The sequence below is a fragment of the Amia ocellicauda genome, chromosome 5 (assembly GCF_036373705.1).
Source record: "Amia ocellicauda isolate fAmiCal2 chromosome 5, fAmiCal2.hap1, whole genome shotgun sequence".
Taxonomy (NCBI): Eukaryota; Metazoa; Chordata; class Actinopteri; order Amiiformes; family Amiidae; genus Amia; species Amia ocellicauda.
Genome location: NC_089854.1, coordinates 41020721 through 41044931, shown reverse-complemented (window position 1 = coordinate 41044931; position 24211 = coordinate 41020721). Strand labels below are relative to the sequence as shown.

Sequence of the window (24211 nt, the reverse complement as noted above, 5' to 3'; positions counted from 1 at the left end):
TACTGCACGGGCTTCTAGGGTACAGATACACAGATACACTGTATGTAACAATATGTATGCTAACCTGATATAAACGGATACTGGACAGCATTACCTTTGCCCTTGTGTTAGATATACCCGTCTGGAATAAGCGGTTTCTCACGGGTGAGTGTATTTTCTCATTTTAAAATGGAAAGGAACAGCCCACCTTTCTGTTACGTGTAAAACTTTAAACTAATGCCTAATGTGTCATGCATGGAAACACCCCCCTTATATAGGAAATAGGCTGAATATACATAACGTTGTAGTGAGTATGAGTGAGGATTAATATTTACTTGATAGTAGGCACTACTCCCACGAAAGATGTTTTAAGAAGGAAACCATTTTTAAGAAATCAAATAGTTTTCAGAACAACGAACAGAGCAACAGCAGAATAAACAAACGAGTGAATTAAACAAGTCATGAAAAAATACGTAAAAAACAATTGCTGAACAAAATATAAAATGACATTTAATAACATTTTCTCTCTGCATGAACAATAGGCATTAGGTGTGGATGTTGGGCACAACATGTAATTTGTTACCCGCACTGTACACCTGTATTGTAGTTACTGTAGCAATAAGCAGTTATTTGCACTGAAGTGCGACTGAGTACAGTTGTGTAGTTTTTTAGTGAAAGTTGTTTTATTGTCTCGTGTTGTGCAAGAAAAGAGCTGCGAGAAGGTTGTTTTCTGGCGTAAATCGGGTTAAATTTCATACCACAATAGTTTAGCAGCGCGATTTCCATTTGCAGACATGCCACTAATACTTCTGCGAGCATCTCGCAGCACGAACATTTTTGATTTAATCCTGCCCTAGGTCTTTAATTACCACAATCTACACGTAAAATGTAATTACCATTCCTAAATCTCCCTATATCTTTGTTTTAGCATCAGAACCAGTTGATTCTTGGAGTAATGGCAATTGACGTATCCCTTGATGATATTAAGAGACTCACACCACGCTTTACAGTAAGTACCAGTATGCAATGTGTAATAACATGGTTATTACTACATATTATGGGGTTCAAATGAAGTGTGATTTCAGGATTTTTTTTTTTTTTAATGATCAAAGATAATTCTGACCTCCAGTAAATATTCTGAATTTTGGAGAATAATATCATCAAGAATTGTAGTTCAGTTTTTAGCATATGCTATTTTTTGGATACATAATTGGTTCATTTGTAGATGTTGCTTTTGTCATCTGTTAAAGATTTAAGGTAGCATTTTAATGTATATGGTAGGCAGTGTATATTCCTTGCTTCATTTCAATAGCCATAATGAGATGATGTATTTAAATAAGTAATTTTGACAAAGCTTGTTTTAGCATGAGACACCAGGGACTGTGTGGATAACACTTAACATTTTATTATGTTTAATTTAAAGATTGGCCCCAATGGATACTATTTTGCAATTGATCCCAATGGCTATGTATTGCTTCACCCCAATCTTCAGCCAAAGGTATGCTGTTCTTTACATCTAAATAAATATTGATTGTAACTATTTTAAAGATACATATACATTTCTCACCTATTCATTAGAATTATATATTATAAATAAGTAAATATATATGGCATGTCTGCGCTAAGGTAGGGTTTCGATTATTATGTCTAATGTCTGATGTGTTGGGGGTGGGCACTGAAGTAATAACTTCATTTTAATTTAATTAAAATTATAAAAAATAAATGTATGAACATTTAAAGTGTGACTGTATAAAGCTAAGAACCATAACTCCAACATCTGTTTTCAGTTTTTGCAAATGATATTCCTCGTAACTGGTTATGTGAAACAGTTACAGCTGGACAAAGTCTATATATTTTCCTTTAGAAATGTGAGAAGTAAGTTTCAGGACTTCACTGCTTTTTAGCCTCTCTGACTGGTATCCCACCAATTGAGATTAAAGTTTGTATCCATCTTTAATGGCCTGTTTTTGAATGCCCTTTTTCATGCACTGTGTATGTTGTGTTGTTTTGCATTAAATATTAAAGACACTATACACTGTGTGTGTTAGAACAATCAGCATGTTTCTTACATTTTTGCAGGAAGAAAAAAATGATCCCCACATTTCTCTCCATTTCTAAATGTTAAATGCAATCACAAGCTTGTGTGGCAATATTCATATAACAAGAAAACATAGAAATAACCTTTTTTGTTGATATCACGTTTTGCCCTTCTGATAACTGATGTCCTTGTCTTGATAGCAAATGTTTTTGTTCTGCATGAAGAATTAAAGTAATGATACTTAATATCAACAAACACTTCATTAAGTGTGCAATTCCAAAACTGACATGTTCCCATAATACAAAAAATGTTTAGAGCTCATACTATTTTGTTATTGTAATCATAAGGCGCAGTGATACAAAGTTATTGTGGATTTATGTTTTAATGTGTTTTTATGCTTTTCCAGACACAAGATGTACAAGACTTACCTTTTCCTTTCCATATTTAAACATACAAGCAACACATTTTCACTATTGTCTTTTATGTGAGGCACAGTATAACACAAACAGGCACACATTTTCAAACATTAAATTGTAGCAACGGTATTGATGGCGGTTTTCACTAAAGTCTGCACATAATGTATGCAGAGCAAGGAATGCGCAGTATGAAAGTGAAGGTGAAAAAATGAATTCTGTCTGTGACGAACATAATGACTTTCACAGATGGTAGATTTAAGGATTATAGTACTTAAAGAATTTTATACACCAACATAATAAAGTGCAAGAATACCAGTGCATAAGCCTTTCAAGTCCTTGTACTGTTTGCAGGATATATTCTGTCGTCTTACAAAGTTTGTAAATGTCACAGATTGGTAAAGTCCCTAGACTTACAGCCAAGGATGTCCAAAAATTGTCTAACTTAGTAATGAAAATTATAACATTTAATTTTTGCATTTATTACACCGTGTACTCCTCGTTTTGCATACTTAAGGCATGGAAGAATTTTTTTTTTCTGATAGCACATATGGGGTTACAGTAAAGACAAGAACTGCTGCACTAGAAAGAAATATGTTAGTTATTGAAACGATTATCATTTTTAGAACAGTTCGTCTTTAAAACAAAATAACCTTTTTGTTTTGGGATAAGTAGGATAGACCAATAATACTTAAAGGTATTATCACTACTCACAAAAAATGTAATGCATGTTCTTGCATTCTTTCTGTTTCTATTACATATGTACGATTTGGAATATAAACTACATATAATTCAGACACTTATTTGCATTTCTGTAAAACATTCAATATTGCAGTTCAAAATGCAGTGCTCAAACAACTGTAATATGTGATCAAAGAAAGAAAGAGACATAGGGAGTTATATAGTAAACATTTCTGGGCTGCAGCCATGAGACCTTTAAGAATTAGGGCAAACAATATGTATAACATGCTCTGAAATACTTAAAATACTATTGAAATGTCAGTTATTCTCAGTTACTTATATATATATACATATTAAAACAGTGCGGTGTGGTGCATTTCTATAATGGTTGGAGAACCTAAATGATTACATGCACCCAAAGACATGTTTGTGCTGGTGTTATAATAAGAATGTTGTTTCATCAGTCAATTTAGATTTGAACTGCCATGGAAGAGAGTTTGATTGAATGAAATGTTATAATCATTCTAATAAAATTGTTTGCTCTTTTGATAGAAAAGGGTTCGTAGGATCAGAGTTAATAACAAATATGCATTTACCTACAAGGAGGTGAGAGTATGCTGTAAAGCTAAAGATTTGCCAAAAGTTTGGGATTTTCATCTTCAGTTGTTGTCTTAATTCCATGGTGTATTATAATTTATTGTAGCTTTCTGTGCTTGCTAAAGAATGCTTTTAAGATTTTTTTTTGGTACGTATTACAAGGCTTCATTGTACCAGATTTTAATTTAAAATGTTTATAAACATGTTTATATAAACTGGTACTGTTTTAATGTGTACCACAATTATAATTATGAAATATGCAACTGAAAATCAAATCCCAAATTTATGGCTCCACCACCCTGCTATTACCGTTGATCCTAGTAAATGGCATGGTTTTACACTTCAGATTTCCTTTCTATACAATTGTAACCTACTAGGCCAGACTGTGGCCTTCTAGATATAGATGATATGATCTCTCATAACAGGTAATGAATGTTAAGCAAAAGGGTATTATTTATGTGGATATTGCTTTTTCATCACCTCAGACGATTGGTGTAGGCATCCCACTGATTTTAACGGGAAAACGGAAGCCTGTTTTCCAGGTAATGGTGGATAAATGGGGATAGTACACTCTTACGTGGCTCCTGTGGCGAACTTTGTCGTGTCTGTTATTAAAACACCCATTAAATATCTTAAAAATAATATTCCCAGTAAACAAATGTAGTGTATTTATTAGTTGTGGACTTTGTTTTCCTTAAAGAACAGTATCTTCAACACGAAACACAATCATGGATCCCTATGCTTTTTCTTTATCAGCATACTTGTTCTGCACTTAATTGTTACAAGAAATTGTTACACATTATTGGCTGCCGTTTGAAGTCCAAAGCAGAAACGGATTGTTCTGGTTGTAGTCAACATAAGGTTTTTAAATGGCTCCTTTCCCAACTCTACCTGTACCCCAACATGACAGTAGGGAGAATATCTGCTAAGCCTTCAGTATCCATGTAAGAGCTGACTTCCCCCTGGTTTGCCCAAATAAGAAAAGGCTCAAACTGTTGTAAAACCAGCTGCTTTGGCAGCCAGCTTTTCTAATAGGGAATGCTGCATGAATCTAAGCACATGAGTAGACAATAAAGAGAATGCAGGCGGACGCTAAGTTAGGTCTTTAGCCAACAGGTCCTCATAGCTAATTTGCTTTTGCAATCACGGCCTTGCAAAACTGTTTAGTGTGTAGGCTTATGTGCTTTAAATTCTGTTTCTTGAATGACTATGCAAATGTATCACAAGTAAACATGTACAGACATGTTCAAACATGGACTATTCTTACAGCTTAAATTTTCTATGATTTAAAACATAATGAACTGTATTACTGTTGTGGATGTCAGGAAAATACCTATTAAATCAGACATTTTTTTGAAAGAGTTCAAATATAACCCTGTTCTTCTGATACAAACTTTCTGCATTTGTTAAGATACAGCTTCTAAATATTGTTAAGAGCATTGGGCAAAGGCTAGAATTAGTTGTTAATGGTTGCTTTTAATTAATTGAATGATTGTATGTTATGTATGAATCAGTTGTGAGGGTATCGTTACAGATTGTTTTGTACCCAGGTCTTTCTCTAGGAACCACTTGAAAAAGTAGACTTCAAAGTGTTATTGATGTCATTTACGCCAAGAAGGAAACTGTATCTGATTAAAGACAGAAAAAATATTTCAAATTAAACTTTAAAATAAGTCTACCATTAACAAAGACTAAAAAAATAAAGTAACTTTTGAGTTAAAGGGATATGTAAAAATCCTATAAATATAAAGGACTACATATTCTTATACATTGCAAAAAAATATTTCCCTTTTGTATACATAAAGAATTCAAAACATAAAATGCAATTGTGTACTGAGAACTCTAAATTCAAAATTGATTGTGTTTTATTTTTGTATTTAATGCTGATTTGTTGTGGTTCCTGGAATCAGGCATTTTAACTTATTCAAGCAAACCATTAATTCTGTTCAAAGTCTTAACCTCAAACTCCGAACAATCTTCAGACAACATCTTACTCCATCTGTTCTTCCAAAAAATATTTCTTCTAGTAACTGTACTGAATGGATTGAACACAAGGTGATTTAACTTAGGGCCGGATTAAATCAAAACTTTGACCCACCCGGCTAATAGCAAACTACAAACCTGTACATCATTGCGGTTACATTTATGATTAGAAGAAAGTGGCATCTTATAAAAAATGAAGCCGCAACTGAGTACAGTTCTGTAGTTGTCAATTTGTGATTGGGTCAAAGTTGATTTAATCCCAGCCTTAGCCTAACAACACAGCGGAAAGGAATTCAGAAGGAATGGGCATTGCTTAAGTGAATGGATAAATGTGACAAATGTTATATTAGAATCTGTGTGCTGCTTTTCTTACTTTTGTGCTTAATAAAACATAACGGTGATAAATGAGACCTTAAAACTTTTAAACCGGAAGTTTATCAAAATGACAAGGTTAGATAATACAGAAAGTCAAAATCATATGTCATGAGAGTCATAGCTGAGACAGGTGGCCCATGTAATTAGACCTGTAGGTCAAGCACACAGAAAAGAGTGAAAGAAATAGACATAATATATGTAATGCATCAGGAGAGTACCTGAATGATGAGACAGAAATGTCACATTTACGTTTTTAAATTTGAAAAATTGAAAATCATTTTTTGTTAATTAAAATGATAGAGCATTTTTACTCACTCATCTATATTCATCCTAGCATGAATGACCTCAAAAAGTAGCAAGTGAACTACCGACTCCATGAATTGTCCTGTAATGAATGCAAGCAAAGATATGATAACTGTACTTGAGAATTTGGTCCACAGTACCAAGTCTACTGTGGATAAAACATCATCCCATCTTCTGGAGGTGAATATTTTGTTACAGGAAATGAGAACAGTGAATTTAGGAATGTCTTTGTTTAATATAATTTACATTGGAAAACAAATGGACTTTCCCCAAAGCTATTCAATATTAGTGTACATTTCCTACTTTTGAGGAGAGTTTTACATCTTTTTCTTTAGTTTCCCACTTTTTACTGTAATCACAATTTTCTTGATTTACTCAGTTTCCATACTACAAAGTGTTTAGTCATTTAAAATGTGCTGAAAATTTGGATTAGATGCACTTTTGTTGCCTATTAAACCAACAGAAGAAACTTAGATTGATATAAAACTTTATTTGTAACTAAATTATAGATGTTTCAGTTCTTCTCAGTACAGAATGCTATGCCACATCAGGAGCCGAGGACAAAACACTCATTATAACTCCTAAACTGTCACAAAGAGATATATATATATATATATATATATATATATATATATATATATATATATATATATATATATTTTATATTTTGTTTGTTCATATTATTATTATTACTCCACAGTTATTTTTCCGTATCGTAAAACTTCTCAGTGACAGGTATTTAATCTTATTAGCATTCAGGAATTTGTTTAAATTCTGCATAGCTCACCATTGAGATACCTTGACTGTAATCAGTACATTTAATGCGTATCATTAAAATGTATCAGACCATTTCAGACATGTATTTGATCCCCTGTGAGCCCTAAATAAGGTATAGTTGATCGCCATCCTGTTTTAAATGAATGAATTGATACAGGGTACATTTGATCTTGATTCAAACCTTATTCTCCAAGGCCACTTTGTCTTAATCTCCAGTCACCCTCAGGGCAGCAGTGGACTCATATTAATATTGAAAACCATTTGTTGGCTGCATTAAATAGCACAGTAATGTTAAGTGGAACCAAAACAGACCAATCAAATGCTCACACAATCTTTCATTACAGCTGTGCTTGTTCGCAGTCAAATTTGTGTGAACTGAAGGGTTCCAGTGGATTTTGCAGATTTAATTTTTAGAGCAAATTTTTCTCTCAACCAGGTCAATTTGCTCTGATGTTTCACATTTGTATAGAAGCTCATGCGTGCCTCTAATGACCTATACTGAGTGTGTACTTCATGTAGGATCATACTCTCTCCAATGCCTTGACAGCTGTGAAGCTTTCAATTACTCCCTTATGATGCTGTAAGCAGTAACTTCCACAACACAGTGATGGAAACAGGGACGTAGACAGCTTTAGTGAAACCACAGATAGCTGATTATTTGTGTGCAGCAGATATGAATGTAAGCCTCTTTCTTAGTCTGACCATTTGATTTCGGTACACTTACACCCCCACCAATTTAAAATCGCATTTTTTGTTTGCTTGCTTGTTTATTTCTTTTTGTATCCTTAAAACAGGGGAATCTTGATTTTTAAATAATTAATTTGATGTTTAGGGATGCTTTTCATTTCATTGCTTCTAACTGTTCTATCTTTCCCTTTCTATGGCCGGGTGGTTTGGACGAATCTGCCTTCTTGACTCCATTTTCATCACATCTATCATATTATGCATGCTGCTTGGTGCCGTCTTTCTTTGCATTATTCATTGCATGTAAGAATCTGTGACTTCACTGCATTTTCGTGTTCTTTTTCTTCAATGCATTTACTTATTTTCTTTGTTATTCTCTTTTTGTTCAAGAAGAAACATAATGAAAAGAATTTACACAGCCATCCATTTAGTTTTTTCTTTGATTTGCATTAGGATATACAAAACATTCTCAGAGGAATGTACTCATTGTGTTGCATTTTTACCACAACAGTAACATGTAAACAAGAATGTGGCAGAGGATAACTTTTCTGTGCACTACTAAAAAAAAAAAAAATAGGATTCAAAGACAGTTATTAGTTATCTGGATGGATTTTAAAGAACTGGGTTTAGGGATTTCTTTTAAAGGTTTAATGTCTACTGCATCCCTTCCCCCTGAAAAAAACAAAATACTTACATTTACTCCTCATTTGTTTTCATATGCTGTGTCGCTAATGCTGCAGTAACACTTTAGAGCCAAGCTGATACTTATGTCAGGAGATTTCTCAGAATAGACATTTAGCAAATCAATATTTAATCAACCGTTCTTAGTTGGGCTTCAAAAATGTAACAACAACAACTGTCAACATATGAAAACAAACAAGATTAGCTATATGTAAGTAATGATTTTATTTTATTTAGGGGGGTAGCCATAAGACCTGTAATAATATGGTTTTATAACAGGAGCAACAATAAAAGGAGTATATTAAGTTCAACCATATACACACACACATATACACACACATATGTATATATGTTTGATGAAAGGAAAAATGTCCTCACATTTATTATTTTATCATTCTCATCGAACCATTTTTGTTCACAGCAGTTCAACCTCCTTTGCCCCCCCGCCCCCCCACACCCCAATGCTTCTCTCTATATACATTGAGATAGTTTCCTCCTGATGTATTCCTGCCCTTGTTGAAGTGTAACAATCAGTTGGTTTTCAGAGAAAATGCAGTTGTACGCTTAGTATTTTTCTACACAAATCTACCAAGAAAGAAAGGCTTTGTATAACTGTAAATATTGTAAATATTGTATGCATATCGGTCAAAAATACTTTTAAATCCCCAATGTTGAAATTAATTCAAACCGTGGCAAACACCTGTGAGATCACCTTTGTCTTTGATCATATGCAGGAGGTGCTTTCTATAACATTTTAATAGGTATTCTCAGAAGGTATATTAACCATGCAGAACTTTATTAGCTCCTGCAATTTATATAGTCTGAGCGTGTGGCCTGCTGTCCTTTATATTTAATAACACACTTTTTCTATTAGACTGAGGTCTGGAGATTGTGATGGCTAATCAAGAACTATTTTTGACAGATATGTTTCATACATACAATATTGATAGTGGCACCATTTGTTTCATTTTGATTATTTGTATTTATTGAAAATACTGAGTGTGTACCTACATTTCCTAGCTGAAACAACTCCTAGTTTCACCTCAACAAAGATATGAATATGTCTGGAGGCTACAGTATATTATTTCAGCTTTTACTGTTGAAATGGCAACAGTCTGTTTAAACTGATGCGATAGGTTGTTGCTTACTTAGACAAGAACTCTATAGGGTTATTTATTTATTTATTTGTTTGTTTACTGCTTTTGTTTTTAAATACATATCTCCAGCAGCCTAAGGGCATCTAAGATACATTTACAAGCTGAATCCAGTGTTTCATTGCTGTTATTTTTCCATTAAAAGGTTCTTATAAGTACTCAATATAATGCTAGCAACAGGGTTTTCATGTTGTCTGAGCTCATGTACATAATCACCTCATACAATATGAATTCCAGGATGTGCACATCAAATTTAAAACCAACCTCCAGACACACACCTTTGACTAAGTGGTAATTTAGCAAAATGGTGCTGTAGCTGACATTCGGGGGGGGGGGTAGTTTGTTAATATTTTTAATTCTGGGTATTGTTGCATTACGCATTTAAAACTCTCAGTTTCTCCTGCTCTTCTATTATTGATTGGACTATAGCATATGAAAAAGTAAAGATTAAAAATACACAATCTTCATACAAATGAACAAAATTGTATTTATTATAATTATTTATTATCATCTGGTTGGGTACTTGTAAGCCCTTTATTTTATTTTTTTGCATACGGTGAAGTATTGATTAATATTAAATCTGTGTTCATTTTAGTTTTTTCCAGAAACATATACCTTCATACAAATAAAGATATTCAACTTTGTTACACATTATAGTCTGCCCATTTTATCTTCAGAAATCAATTTAATCTCTTCAGATTTAAATACACATCAAAAGAGTTCTGTTCCACGTTTCTGTGATAGTTATATATATAAATTACCTAAGCCGTGTATTACTGCAGGTAATCAGTTAAAGAAAACATTTTTGGGCGATGTACAATATACTGATCATTCTTACATTTTAGAGTACATAGTTTAATTTATTACTGTAGGATGTCATAAATGGGATTAAAATTTTTTCAATATCTTATCCTGCTTCCTTAGAATCCTAAATTCCAGGAGCCAGTTACCTTGGATTTTCTGGATGCTGAACTGGAGAATGAAATCAAAGTACAGGTATAAAGATTATTGTTTATTGCCAGCAAGAACAAGATTGTTTACAGTCTTGTGTATCTTTTCTCTCCATTAACTTCTTCAACAGGAAATGTGATATTTTGAAGAATGTAAATGTAAAGGTCTCAGTGTAAACATTATTGCAAATGTTACCAAATTTTGGCAGTCCTGAAAAATGTAAATATGGCCTGCGTCATGCATATGAGCACACACATCCACGTTGATTTATATATATATAACTTTTAGTCTGCTTGTGCTAATTTCCCTGCACACACAGCTGTTGAAAATCAAAAAAGCCGTCCACAAACCACTATGTAAATAGGAAACACATTGTATCTCACTGAAGTTGAGTCTTTGTGTTATATAACTCAGTATCCCCTTAGTGAAAATATATTTTAATGATTTTGATTATTCTGAACACTTCATCAAATTGCACAGCAGGGGCACAAAGACTGGTGTCTGGACTTGAGCAGGAGGCTTTTTTTGTGCTTGGCTTGAAACTGGTTAACTTGAACCTGGATACATTTTAAATCATCACAACTTTTAGTTTGACATCATATGTGCCTTTCTGGTTACCTAAGTAAGTAAGTATTAGTAAGTATTTATTTGAAATTAGAAATAACATGGATTAAATTAAATCTGAAGAAAGGGAAGAAATCAAAGTTAAGGCAACTTCAATCCATTTGTTCACATTGTTTGCTTGTTGATTAGATACGACAGGATATGATTGATGGGCGCAAAGGAGAACGTACAATACATACACTGGTGAAGTCTCAGGATGAAGTAAGTAAAGGACATTTGTTTTGACTAAAGAGGTCACTATTTTGTATATATGTGTATATATATATATATATATATATATATATATATATAATATACACAATCACAATACTATTTTGAACACAATGTGTTAGTTGCAGAGAAACCCAGGGGTTCTTTATGTGTTTTTAGTCCTGGAATACGCTGCATAAAGGGACATTCATATACATACACATCTTTGTCTGTCTGCTTCATAAGTATCAGTGGACAGTGGATTAGTGGACAAAAATAATCTTTATGAGTTTTGGGTGAAATGTGTTTTAGTGTAGCTGGGGGCAGAAGTAGAATGTGCTTGGTGTTGTCAACCTCAGCTGTAAATAATGTAATGAGTAATCCATATCCCAGGCCTACTTAACCATTCATTGCAATTATACACACAGATAAGGACAACATGGTTGTTTAGAGAACCGAAAGACTTGTCAATAAGGACAGTGAACCTTCTGTATAAAGAACAACACAGTGGCCACCAGGCCTGCGTATTACATTTATTAATATATCCACTAAACTTAAATGCACATGTAGTAATAAAGAAAATAATGATAACTGAAAATAAAGGAGTGCACGAAGTTAATCAGTAAATTTTTCCTTTCAGTGTGTGTCGCATCTTAGAAAATCACATTCCTGGCATTAGTTTTTATATGTTGTTCTGTTCTGCTTTATTTTCTTCTCTGATAAAATGTCAAGGCTCCTTTGTCCATTTTTAGGCTAATGTTGAAAAATGTTTTCAAGGTAATGTCTGAACCAAGTTGCTTGTCCGTGTGCCTATTGTATTTACTGTATTGCCACTCATTTAAAAATACACACATATACAACGCGTATGACATGTTTTATTACTTCTCCTTTAGTCTTAAATAGTGTATTTCTGATTGAAATGGAGTTGTGGTTTGAAGCTGCTGTACAAACAGAGCTTTACACACTTATGGATTAAGTAATGATCATATGTATTATACCTTTTGGATTTTGCTAATTTTCCTCCCATACTTTTTCATGCTTATAGAGATACATTGATCGTGGAATCAGAACATATACATGGGCCCCTGTGACTGGCACAGATTACAGGTAATTGTGAAAAATTCAGTTTGCTGGAACCAGTAGTGCATATATAAAAGTGCTGGTAGTGATTTAATCATTATTCCATATTTGTTTTTGCAAACCTCCCACCCCCACAAAAGCCTGCATCAGGAATGACCTAAGAATTTTAGAATACTGTAAAATTCACAGATCAAGACTGCTCTTTTGGCATTAACCCATATGAGCTGTTTATCAAATAAATGTCTGAGAAGGGCTTTTCAAATACATGCTACATCAAATATACAAATTGACATGTAAATAATTAGGAGCAGAAAACATGTCTAAAATGTCTTATTAGGCCAACTAGTAGTTCAGTTAGGATTTCTGTAATGGGTATTAAAATCACAAGTAGTATTCCAGATCTAGGGTTTGAAGTGTACTTTTAACTCAATTAAATAACATTTTCAAAGGCGGAAATATTTTTCACTCCTAACTTGGCAATACTAACAATGAGAAAATCAGTGCCTAAATGTTCCTCTTTTATTCTATTTTAACACCTCCTACAGAACTGATTTTGACAATTTTAGACTGCATAATAATTTAAGATTTTCTCCAAAATATAAATGCAATAGGTAAATCTGTTTATAATAGTTTATTGGCAATACTGATTGAAACATTTCTGGTTTTGTTGTATTAGGTGGTTTTTCTAAAGCAATTGTGGCAACCTTAGTGAAACCCCACTCAATTGAATGACACACAGTGTACGAGGAGCTCGGGAAATGTATGTTAATCCATTAAGATGGGTACATTATAATTTCAGAATTGCTATCGAAATATGTAAGCTAAGCTTACAATAACAATTTAAGGGACCGTTATTGGAATTTGTATAGTTACTGTCCTATAATAGCTAAGAACCTGAACTGAATAACATCAAGTTTCACATTTTAGTCAGTTGGCATCAGAAAATGTTTTTGACTCAACAGCTGAAGGTCGGTTCCTATAAGCCACGTTTCCTCCTACAGCCTTGAAAATTGAAAGGCAAGGAATATACTTATAAAAACATCAGTATTAGTGAAAGTAGGAATTGTAAGTTTAACATATGAGACATGTTAAAGAATAGCCCCTAGGCCAAAATAGGTTATCTTTATGGACAAATGCAAGAAAAATCACTGCCATGACATGTAAAACAGAAGGGACAGCTATGTAAATGAATTTATTGGCAGTGGTATATACATTCTAACCCTTTCATCTTAAGAGCACCAAGAATATTAACATTTTGATGTTTCTTTTATGTTTTCGCCACTTTCTTTCTCCCCCTCTTAGTACCATTAATCTTAATTTTGACACAGATCTAGACTATAGTTACAGTTTATAAATACAGAATGGGGTTGGTGAGAATTAATTCAAGCTGAACAGAAATCACCAAACATGTCTGGCAACAACTGTTGTATACAGTGGCAAAATATAATTGTACACAGAGATAGTTAACAAAAGATAAATTAAAACAGATTATAGCCCTTCCAAGCACAATATTATGAAGAAGAGGAGATTGATAATGCCAGCAAAATATATTACATTAATTCATAATGAAACATTTGTGTTTTTATAGTCAATATTTATGGGAAACAATAATTATGTACATTCTTAAAAATGTATTTCTAGAGTGCCTGATTACAATCTATTTATCATATTCCATATCTATTAAGTGCTATTCATGTGAACTCTTATTCTAGTAAAATCCCACATTGCTCAGATTTTGCTTTACTTTAGAGACCCAAGCAAAGCCATTTGTATTCAAGGACACATATACCCCCGGGGCTGATGTATTCTACTGTGTATCATGTGACACAATGGACATCGTTTTATTCACATATCAGAAAATTCCCTGAGCTGTGGTGTCAGTCTCATTTTAGTTAAAGCTAACACTGTGTTGCCATCTAAAAATGGTGCAAATGTTGATTGAGTGAGCCTATTGTTCAAAAAAAGTTATTGTTTTAATGTGCTTCTTAATGGTGCTGATTCACTTGTACTTTACATTTTGTAATATTTCCTGCCCTCCCTGTGTTGTTTAATGGCATACAATACCGATGAGCTGCTACTTTTTGGACCCCTCTAGCTTCATATTAAGTGAGAGTTGGCTGTGAAATGGGAGACGGTTCAGGTCAATATGCCCTGAAGGATTCCTGACCACCTAGTATGACAATGATAAAACCAGAGAGTGATTATCCAACAACCTCTGAAATCACCCCTTTCCAGTAAATGCTGTTTATATATATTTCTTCATTAACGTGACCACCCCGGGTCTTAAACTGTAATAAATAATGTGATAATTAGGCTGTTATGCTTGTCTTCTTTGTGTTGTTTTTTTTGTTTTGTTCTGTTTGTCTTTTAAGCAAACCGTGCCTCTTAATGTGCTCATATATACTACTATGATGTTCCATTTTGTAGAAAACAGAAAGGCGTTTGTTAGATATATGAAAAATCTGTGGATTATTGTCCTGGTTAATGTCCTGGTTTATGTATTTATATTTTGGAGGGATATGTTCTTGATTATAGTCCTTATTTAACAAAATTGAAGCCTTTGTACATTCTGCCAGATGCAACGTGTGTATTGTTGCACCCTTGTTTGTGTTGTATTTGTATTTCCCTTTTCATTTCTCATTTCCTTCAACATGATGTGACATACAGCATAAGACAACTTTTTTTTTTGATGTTGCTGAAAAAATCTTGTCAACAGGTTTTCTTGATACCATAACTAGAGCAGCAAGGGGATCAGAGGGTTCAGATATTGAACTATTCCATAACTTTGTTTGGCACTTTAAAAAAACAACAACAACAACAACCACCACGCTCAACAGAAATGCTTAACAATTGTAATTATAATGTCTTTGTTTTCAGCTTGGCTTTGGTATTGCCTGAATACAGTTTACACTATATTCGTGCGAGAATTGGAGATACTATTACACAGGCTAAATGTAAGTATTGCAGAGATTCGTTTTTAGGTCAGTAACATTTGCATTATAATTGAAAGTAAAGCAGGGTACGTGTGTGTGTATATATGTCTGTGTGTGTATATGTAATATACACAAATGCATACATACATACACACCTGCCTACATGCGTACATACAAGAATGTGGAAATAGAAATAGCTTGTCTAAAAAAAAGGAGCATGCAAGTTTGTTTGTTATTGATATTCTTTATGTGAAGGAATATGTTTTAATGTAAGTACCCATTGCCCTCCCCTTGCTATGCAGCTTGAGGATCATTGTTCACTTGTATCTTCTGTTGCTGTGGTATTTATAGCTGTCCAGAGCCTGTCCTTGTTTTTTGTATGATTTAAATATATGAATATCTATAAATATATATTCAACATTTTGAAGTACAGATGGATATTTTCCCTACTTACAAATACCATCGTAGGTATCTGTTCTATCGTATCAGTACTCTTAGACATTGCTACGAACATGAAAAGCAAGCATGTTTTTAATTATATTTTCAGCTGTAAGTTTTCCTATCTAATAGTATTCTACAGAACAATGAGAGCTAGATTGATATCTGTATAAGTACATTAGCTAAACTGGTCTTATTATCATATACGTGTCCCCAATCCTATATTATGACTTTTCATGATTTTTAAGGGTTTATAAATCTCCCCTCCTCCAAAACAAAATATAAAAAGTACTCTCTAACAGTCAATTTCTGGCATCGTGACTTTATGACGAGGTTTTTATAGTCCATAAAAGAATAAAGCACTTTCGAACTTCAAAATCTTTAGTTCATGAACACTTCCTGTCAAACAGTTCTTGTCCGTTTTAGCCTTTTACCCGCAATTTCCCAGTCAATTTAAGGATTTAAGGATATTTTTGATGCCTATTTCAAATTGCTCATTCCTTTCTGTGTGTTCCAGAATGTTCCTTCTGTAGTTCCCTCAGCCCCAAACATAAAACCTCATTCCCGATGACCTTAGTTTTCCCATGTGGTTTTCTGTGGCTATAAATCTGTTTTCACTTCACTTATTTAGTACTGACAACATGACTAGAGTTCTTACTAGAGTTGCAATCACATATATTAAAAAGTACATGTAGTTTTACTCAAAATTGAATATGTTTTTTGGAAGCAACACTTAACGTTAACGTCGGTAGCTTCTGCTTCAGCAGGTCAAACCGTGATGTCAAGGGCTATAAAAATGCATTGGCATGGTTGTTGCTAAAGCTTAGACATGGTGATTCATGCTTTTTCATTTTGGAAAGATATTTTTTCTTAAATTATAGAAATACTTAATGGCACCATCTTAAGAAAATGGTTTCTGTAGCTTATCATTAAAAGTACAATTATTCTGAAAATGTATATTTAATATGTATGTATTTTACTGAAGCAAAAAAGTATGCTAAATATGTAACTGAAATGCATAGTTGTTAATTATAATATTATATAAACAATTATTGTATACATCTAATTTCAAAAATAGTTCAAGCACAGATCGTTTTCTGTGGTGATATTCCCTTATCCTATATGCAGTCACAAAAGCTAGAATTACATTTTTTTTCTAACTTTAATGCAATGTAATCCTGAGGTCAGTACATGAACTTCTGACATTGATTATTATGGACTTTTCCTTAGGGTGTTTTGTTCCCACCAATCTGACAACCTCACATCATGCACTGATGGCATAATCTGAGCTTGCTCCAATACATGAGTGAGCACCCTTCAGCCAATCATAAACTGCATGCATGATACCATACAACAAAATGGATTAGACTCATTCCACCCATTGTTTTTATGTATATCAATGATATAAATCTGCAGTAGAGTATGGCAATAGAAGGGTGTGAAACGAACATAACATAATGTGCAGTATATTTTGGCAGCATGTTTTTCAAATTCTAATTGGTTCTCTTTTCCTTGGAAATGTCAGCTTTCTGACATCTGTTGGCTACATACCACACACTGGCCTTTGGGAAATGCAAGTAATCAAAAGTCCCCCTTTGTGTGGCAGAAATTGAAATGTAATTCATTTAAAAGAAAAACTAGACAACAAAATCTCTTCTCAGGCAGAGCTTTTCCATTCTCCGTGCTCATAAAATAATTACAGCAAGCCAACAAAATGAAGAAGAGTGAAATACAAAAATCCTTTTGCTTTTGAAAAATGAAGGACAAGCTTCCACATATGACAACACTGAGCATTCAGTGTTTCACTATTGGAAAACAACCTACGATCGAGGGCACTTAATAAATATAGCAAAACCGTATTACAAGTGGAAAGCGTCTTTTCAAATCAAATCAAATAAAAATTTGTTTTACTTATATTTGTAATTTTTTTTTGGGGGGGGTTTGTAAGTTCTGTATTTAATCAAAAAATATCTTAATATTTTCTTTTGAAGATGAAGAAAGTAGCTGTAGCTGCCAAGTGCAGGTTTATAGTTTTCTATGGGTTAAAGTTTTTATTTAATTCCAGCCCAAGACTCTTATAACTAACATAAAATAAACAAATCTTCTAATTTATATACTAATAAAGCAGTCTAACATTGCAGACAGAAACCTCAGCCTTACAGAAGCTACTTCAGAAATATATTAGAACATTTCTGAAGATGTATTATTATTTCTTCTATAAAATAAATATCCAATGGCAATATTTTTATTCAAGGCATGCTTGTGAATAAAATATTGTTAAGTGTAACCCCTGTTGTTTACCCTTTTCTCTGTTTCCCTGCTTCCTCTCTCTCTCTCTCTCTCTCTCTCTCTCTCTGCTGGATTTTCTAGCGGGCAAGTATTGTTTTTAGTTGGACACTCACCTCATGCGATTGTTCCCTACCCGTTGTACTGTCTGCTTTTGGTTATCCTTCCCCACAATGTACACCCTTTCTGTTCGCTCTGGGTTTAACCTGTGTGTTGCAATCCATTAATCCTCAGTGTGTGATACGTGTCGTGGAAACGCATTCTGTTTTGGTTGGTGTTTGTGTGTTTGTTTGTTTTTGTTTTTTTTCACGTGTCCAAATTGAAACCCTTGAATTCAAACGACTTGAGAACGGTCTTGTCAGCACGCACAACATTGTTTATTTCAAACAGAGGGAAAGCGCACACTGTGATCCAGAGAGACGCCAGTGTTGTTAAGCCACAGCATGTTTCTGCACTTCAACACCATGCTTTGCAAGTACTAAGAGTGATTTAGACAGCTGCGTTTCATAATCCACAAGGAATAAGTCTGACTAGTGTAATCGCTTCAGTGCAATGCTGTATGCTATATCATTATCCATTAATGAGTGGATGAGCAGTTTTTATTTCGTTTGTTTTTTTGGCTCAAATGCATGCATGTTATTCCACCTGTCCACCCATTTTTTCCTCCGTAATAAAATATAATGATAATTAGTTATATCTGCAGTAGGGTATTATGACAAAACGTGTTTTGTTGGGGTGTTTTAATAATTTGATGGCGATGTCAGAATTCAAAGGAAATGCTTTATTTTATACAGGAACATCAGGGAATGTCCAAGCCTTTTATGATTGTAATGCATTTTCTTAGTGTATTTTATGTCTTTGTTTAAGTTAAACTGCTACTGTGGCATCACTTAAAGAAATGCATAGTCTTGTTAATTAATTACACGTTAATGTATTTCAGACGCTATAGGGTTAATTTTCTACTCCCTCCTCTGAAAATACTGCATAAAGTTGATAGTTATTTTATAAGCATCTTAAAATAAATTGTGGAAAAATACAAAGTAAGATTAGAATTCTGTAGAAAATAGTATCTATAAACTTGGAGCTTGATGAAACAGTAAGAAAAACATGTTTTGTGTTTAGGAAATAAACACTTATGACCTACACAATGTTTACAATGTCTTATGGGCACTTCACCATACAACATCATTATTTATTTGTCCACTTTTTTATATATATAATATTTATTTTCCTGTATTGGTTGTGCATTTTTTCTACAGCTGTAGCTCTGTTATTGATTTGCAAATATCCAGATGTATCTGTCAAAAGTCTATACATTTTCCACTGTCACAGTCCAAAAAAACCAGATTCTCTCAGTTTTGTTCAGGGGAGTGCAATGTTATTTCTCACCCGACTTGAAGTTGTCCATGTTGGAGACATGGAATAAAATGATCTACACTTGTTTTGTTTCAATGTTACTGCATCACAAAAGAGAAAGCCTCATCCCTTGGCTACAAGCTTTAACACTGTTCAGCCTAGGCTAATAAAAACCTTCATCCCCAACCTGGAAAAGCAGTTAAAACATGACCGCAGTTTCAGTGTGTTAATTGCTGCCAGCATGAGTCCAGTGTTTATTTAAACAGTTTTTTCTCATCCTTCTCAAGTGAGAATATGTCAGAAAACAGGTCTGTTTATTTTTCTTAACTTTCGGAGTCTCTCACCACATATAATATATTTTTAATGGTGAAACTATAAGGGTTATTGATGGAAGTACATATATCCATCTGCCATAGTGCTATGCTTAATCACACCAAAGTATTTGCTCTTAACACTCCACTTTCCAAGTAGGAGAAAAGATTCAAAACCTATGCATTTCATGATTCATAAGGCAGGTACCGTATCTATATATTATTTAAAAATGAGCCCACAGTGCACATGCAACACTAAGTTAATATTTTGACGTATAAGTTTTGATGTTTGTTTATGTATGTGATTTCTTATTTGTTTAGTTAGTAGGTAGTTGCTGTAGGGGCTGTAAAGCATCTAATACTAAACTGACACTCATATTACCTCTCTATATACTTTACTTTTTTTTTTATCCCTCATGAACCTCAGGATATGCAACCACTGCTGTCCTCCTTAAGCAAAGTTGCCCTACACTTCCCCTTTTTCCCTTCTGTGTGTTCCAGTAGGTTACTCTTATACATCCCTACATGTTTAGCATACAATACATTCGCCAGCTCAGACCAGTAGCTCAATACATCAGAATGTTTCAAACTTGGCACGAAGAAATATGGTGGATGATGTTTCCTTGCATTATCTAGAAGAATAACAACATAAGTCTTCACAAGATGCCTGAAATAACTTGCTGCATTAAACTTCTATTTAAGAAAGAAAGGAGCCGATTAATTAAAAACTTCTGAACTCACAGAATTGACAGTATAAGAAACTGTTTGACGTCAGGCGTCACTCTTTTTTGTAGAGGAATTCATTGCAGTTGCAGCTCTTATCTCTATCAAGAGAAGGAATGTACTGCCTGTATACTTTGTCGCATAAAATGAATACGCTAATTTCCATACGATGCTTTTCCATAGATGCCACAGCCCACAGAAGGTACTTTGGAAATATGTAACAAGACTTTAGATTTCTGCAAATGCTTGCTTCCTTTGGCTGAATCTCTGTATTACATAAAGCAAACCTTTGGATCGGACTGCAATATTTTTATTCAAGACCTGCTCATTGAATAAAATATTGTTTACTGTAACCCCTGTAGTTTTACCCTGTTTTTCTATTTCCCTCCTTACTCTCTCTCTCTCTCTCTCTGCTGGATTTTCACAGGGCAAAGGGGCAAGTATTAACTAGTTGGTCTTTCTCCTCATGTGGTTGTTCCATCTCTCTTGTACCTTGCATGCTTAAGCTGTTCTTTCCTTTTAAACCTTAAACCTTTTGTTCAGCCCAGTTCTACACTTCTTTTCTAATCCACTAGTTAAGTGTCTTTGGTACGTCTCATGTTAACTGAAATTTGTTTTGGATCTTTGTAATTAACCTTAACTACCTTCCTTGGGTTGTCACAGGACTGTTGTTGTTATTTTGGCAGCATGAGAAAACTGGAAACCATCTTTTTTATTATAAAAAAAGAGTCCTGGGATACACACTAGAGTCTGCAGAAAATGATTATTCAATTATTTCTCTTGAGGTTATGAGCAGGAATCCGAAATGGTTGGCTGTTGGAAGACTCAAACCTGACTCTAGACTACAATTACTATTTTACTTGAACATCAACATTGAACATTGAACATTCAAAAGCGACACAAAGCCCTGCCAGTTTAAAAAGTTCCCTTCAATTCTTCCCACAAAAGAGCTGGATTTTGCAGCTTCTCTTCGATTATATCTGTTATTCCCCAGTGTCAGTTTAACCCGTCAGAAAAACGTATTCAAAATAATCGAATAATCATTGAATTCAGCTCTAACCTGAAAAAACTAACCAAAGTCATGGCATGTTTCTGTACTTCAGCACCATGCTTTGCAAGTATTAATAATGTTGTGCTTCCATATGAGATATTTAAAATGTATATACTGTTCATTGTATCTTCTGTAGAAAAGTTAGATATTAATTCATTTTGTGCTTTCATGAGGTTGTATGAGGACCTTTAATATTCTATGACTTAATTCATATTCCTTGATACAAGTAATCAAATAAGTAGTTGATTGATCAGGCATTGAAACATCCCATACAAATTAGCCAAGATCCCCCAATAATCTGAAAATCCAAATGAAGTTTTCTAATGGTGTTCATCAGTTTTTTAAATAACCAATTTATACATCTGAAAAATGTTCATGAAAGCACTTATATATTTAGTTTTCTATAGGCCATTCACCAGTAAACCAATATTTAAAAAAATCTAACATGCTTTGCCATTTACTTGTTCACTAACTTATATAGTGAACAGGTATTATCAGATGGGTATTGATAATGTTTATAACTAATATAAGTAAAATGAACAGTGACAGAAGTGAGAGATTGTAAGAGATGGACAGAAAAGGCTACGTGTTTTTGATTATATCCAGATAAACCTTGAAAGGAATGGAAAGTTGTCTTTACCGAGTTATTGGTATATATCACTAAATTAAATCAGCTTGTGTTTCTTTCATGGCTTACGTCTTAAGCCTTAAGACATGTAACCACTTGGTAATGTTATTCACAATAGTAGAAGTGCATTTCTGTTCAGATTTCCTGTATGTTCATTTTATTTAGAAACTGTCTAAGGAGATGGTGTTGGCTTTTATTGTTCTCTTTTTTAACATAACTCCTTTTTTTTTTTAGTTTCGGAAACCATGCAACAAGAAAACTTTGATGAAAATGGCTATACATTCATAGCACCCAGGTAACTGATTGGTAACTCATTCTACACATGTGTTTCTTTATGTTCTTGCATGTTGCTGATCCATTGAGTAGGATTCACAACAGTCATTACAATATGTAATGCAAATTCTATTTTGTGTTAATCCCCAAACATTTTATTTCAAATATTTTAATGTAAGCTTTGTAGCCTTTGTAATGTACTGCCTTATTATGTTTTTTGGTGCAGTTTTATTTATGTTTGTCTTTGTGTCATTGGGTCATATAAATAGATGAAGTCTATTTGTTTTTTATATTTTCAATTAAATAAATACTAATAGAAGAATTGAGCTTATGCAAACTTTATATTTCAAATTATTTGTAGACCAGTAACTTTTTGTAATGTAGTATGTGAGTGTGTGTGATATATACACACACACACGCATTAACGATAGATCAGTGGTGTTCTGTTTTAGAAGATCGCCTCTCATTAATAAAAAAAAACCTACAGATATCACTTAAAAGGAGGTAAGACTTGTCAATTATGTGTTAATAGACAATCACATGCCCTTATTTCAGTACTGATTACTGATATCCTGAAAGTTGTTTCCTGTAGACCTTCTCCACAGATTTATGCTTATTGAGACTTTGTTTTAATGGCCACATATGTGAGCTCAGATGCATCAAGCAACTTACTTATCATAAAGTTGAAATCCACTAAGTTTGTCTTTAAATCCACAATACATTTCTAATCGTGACAAACGCAGTGATCTGAACAGGAAACATAATCTCTTGAATTAAACCAAGCGCAAATCAATTCAATTTAGCACTTATTATGAAGCAATGTCACCATCAAGAGATATCTGTTGGTTTATAAAAGTGTTGACATGTGACGATCCCGAGTGCATGCCTTGTTAATAGTCATGGCACTGCTTAAGATACAGAATAGTTAGTGTCTAGAAGACTTAAGTGTAGAACTATAAAAAATTTGGTTTCATGCATCTAACAAGATATATATTGTAATGACTTCAGGAGAAGGCAGTCAGTGCCTGAAATCATAGCCCTCATTTCCCATGAGATGTGGTTATTATGAGGCTTACGTGCTGGGCCTGCTCCAAGACGATACCCATTACAATAAATTCCTATGAAGATGCAATTATTTTGTACTTCTGAAGATTTGATTTGGATATAGCCCAGAATTAGATCAGGCTGATATAAGATGAAGTCACCGTGCTTGAAACTCAATGAGAACCAGAGTGTGACGCCATCAGCATGTTTTTTCGCTATATTGTAGTCTTAGTTCCCATCAGTTTTTAGAATTTCATCTTACGACACTGCCGAGTCGTGGCCCTTTGTGGTACACTTCTGTGGTCCGTTTGTGAGTTTGAACTAACACTCACAAGAGACCACAAAGTTCAATCCAGCAGTTATGTAAACTAGATGTATAGCTCATTTCCCATGATGTGATGTGTCTGTTAAAACTAAAATGTTACCTAGCATGCAATTTAAAACTCCTATGGTATGCCAAGTCAATACAGTCACGCTTGGGGTATTACGACCATTAGAGCATAGAAATATGTGAAGTGTATGATAAATGTCTCTAAAACTAAAATGTTGGAACATAGTTGAATGTTCCAACTCTGTCTTTCAGCCATGTGGGTTTATACAGCGCTGGAAAAAATTAAGAGACCACTGCAAAATTATCAGTTTCTCTGATTTTACTATTT

General features: G+C 33.8%; 1 protein-coding gene across 5 annotated transcripts in view; it reads left to right on the top strand.

Annotated features, from left to right (window-relative positions):
• Window positions 1-24211, top strand: part of LOC136750280 (voltage-dependent calcium channel subunit alpha-2/delta-1) — a 189315-nt gene that overhangs the window by 142279 nt on the left and 22825 nt on the right. For 3 of the 5 annotated variants that reach the window (XM_066705219.1, XM_066705217.1, XM_066705218.1), the window contains exons 17-23: window positions 908-988; window positions 1403-1477; window positions 10590-10661; window positions 11370-11441; window positions 12475-12536; window positions 15387-15463; window positions 22470-22530. In XM_066705219.1, coding sequence (XP_066561316.1) covers window positions 908-988; window positions 1403-1477; window positions 10590-10661; window positions 11370-11441; window positions 12475-12536; window positions 15387-15463; window positions 22470-22530 — 500 coding nt within the window. The remainder of the gene's footprint in view (window positions 1-907; window positions 989-1402; window positions 1478-10589; window positions 10662-11369; window positions 11442-12474; window positions 12537-15386; window positions 15464-22469; window positions 22531-24211) is intronic. The other 2 variants (XM_066705221.1, XM_066705220.1) reach the window with 1 other exon arrangement.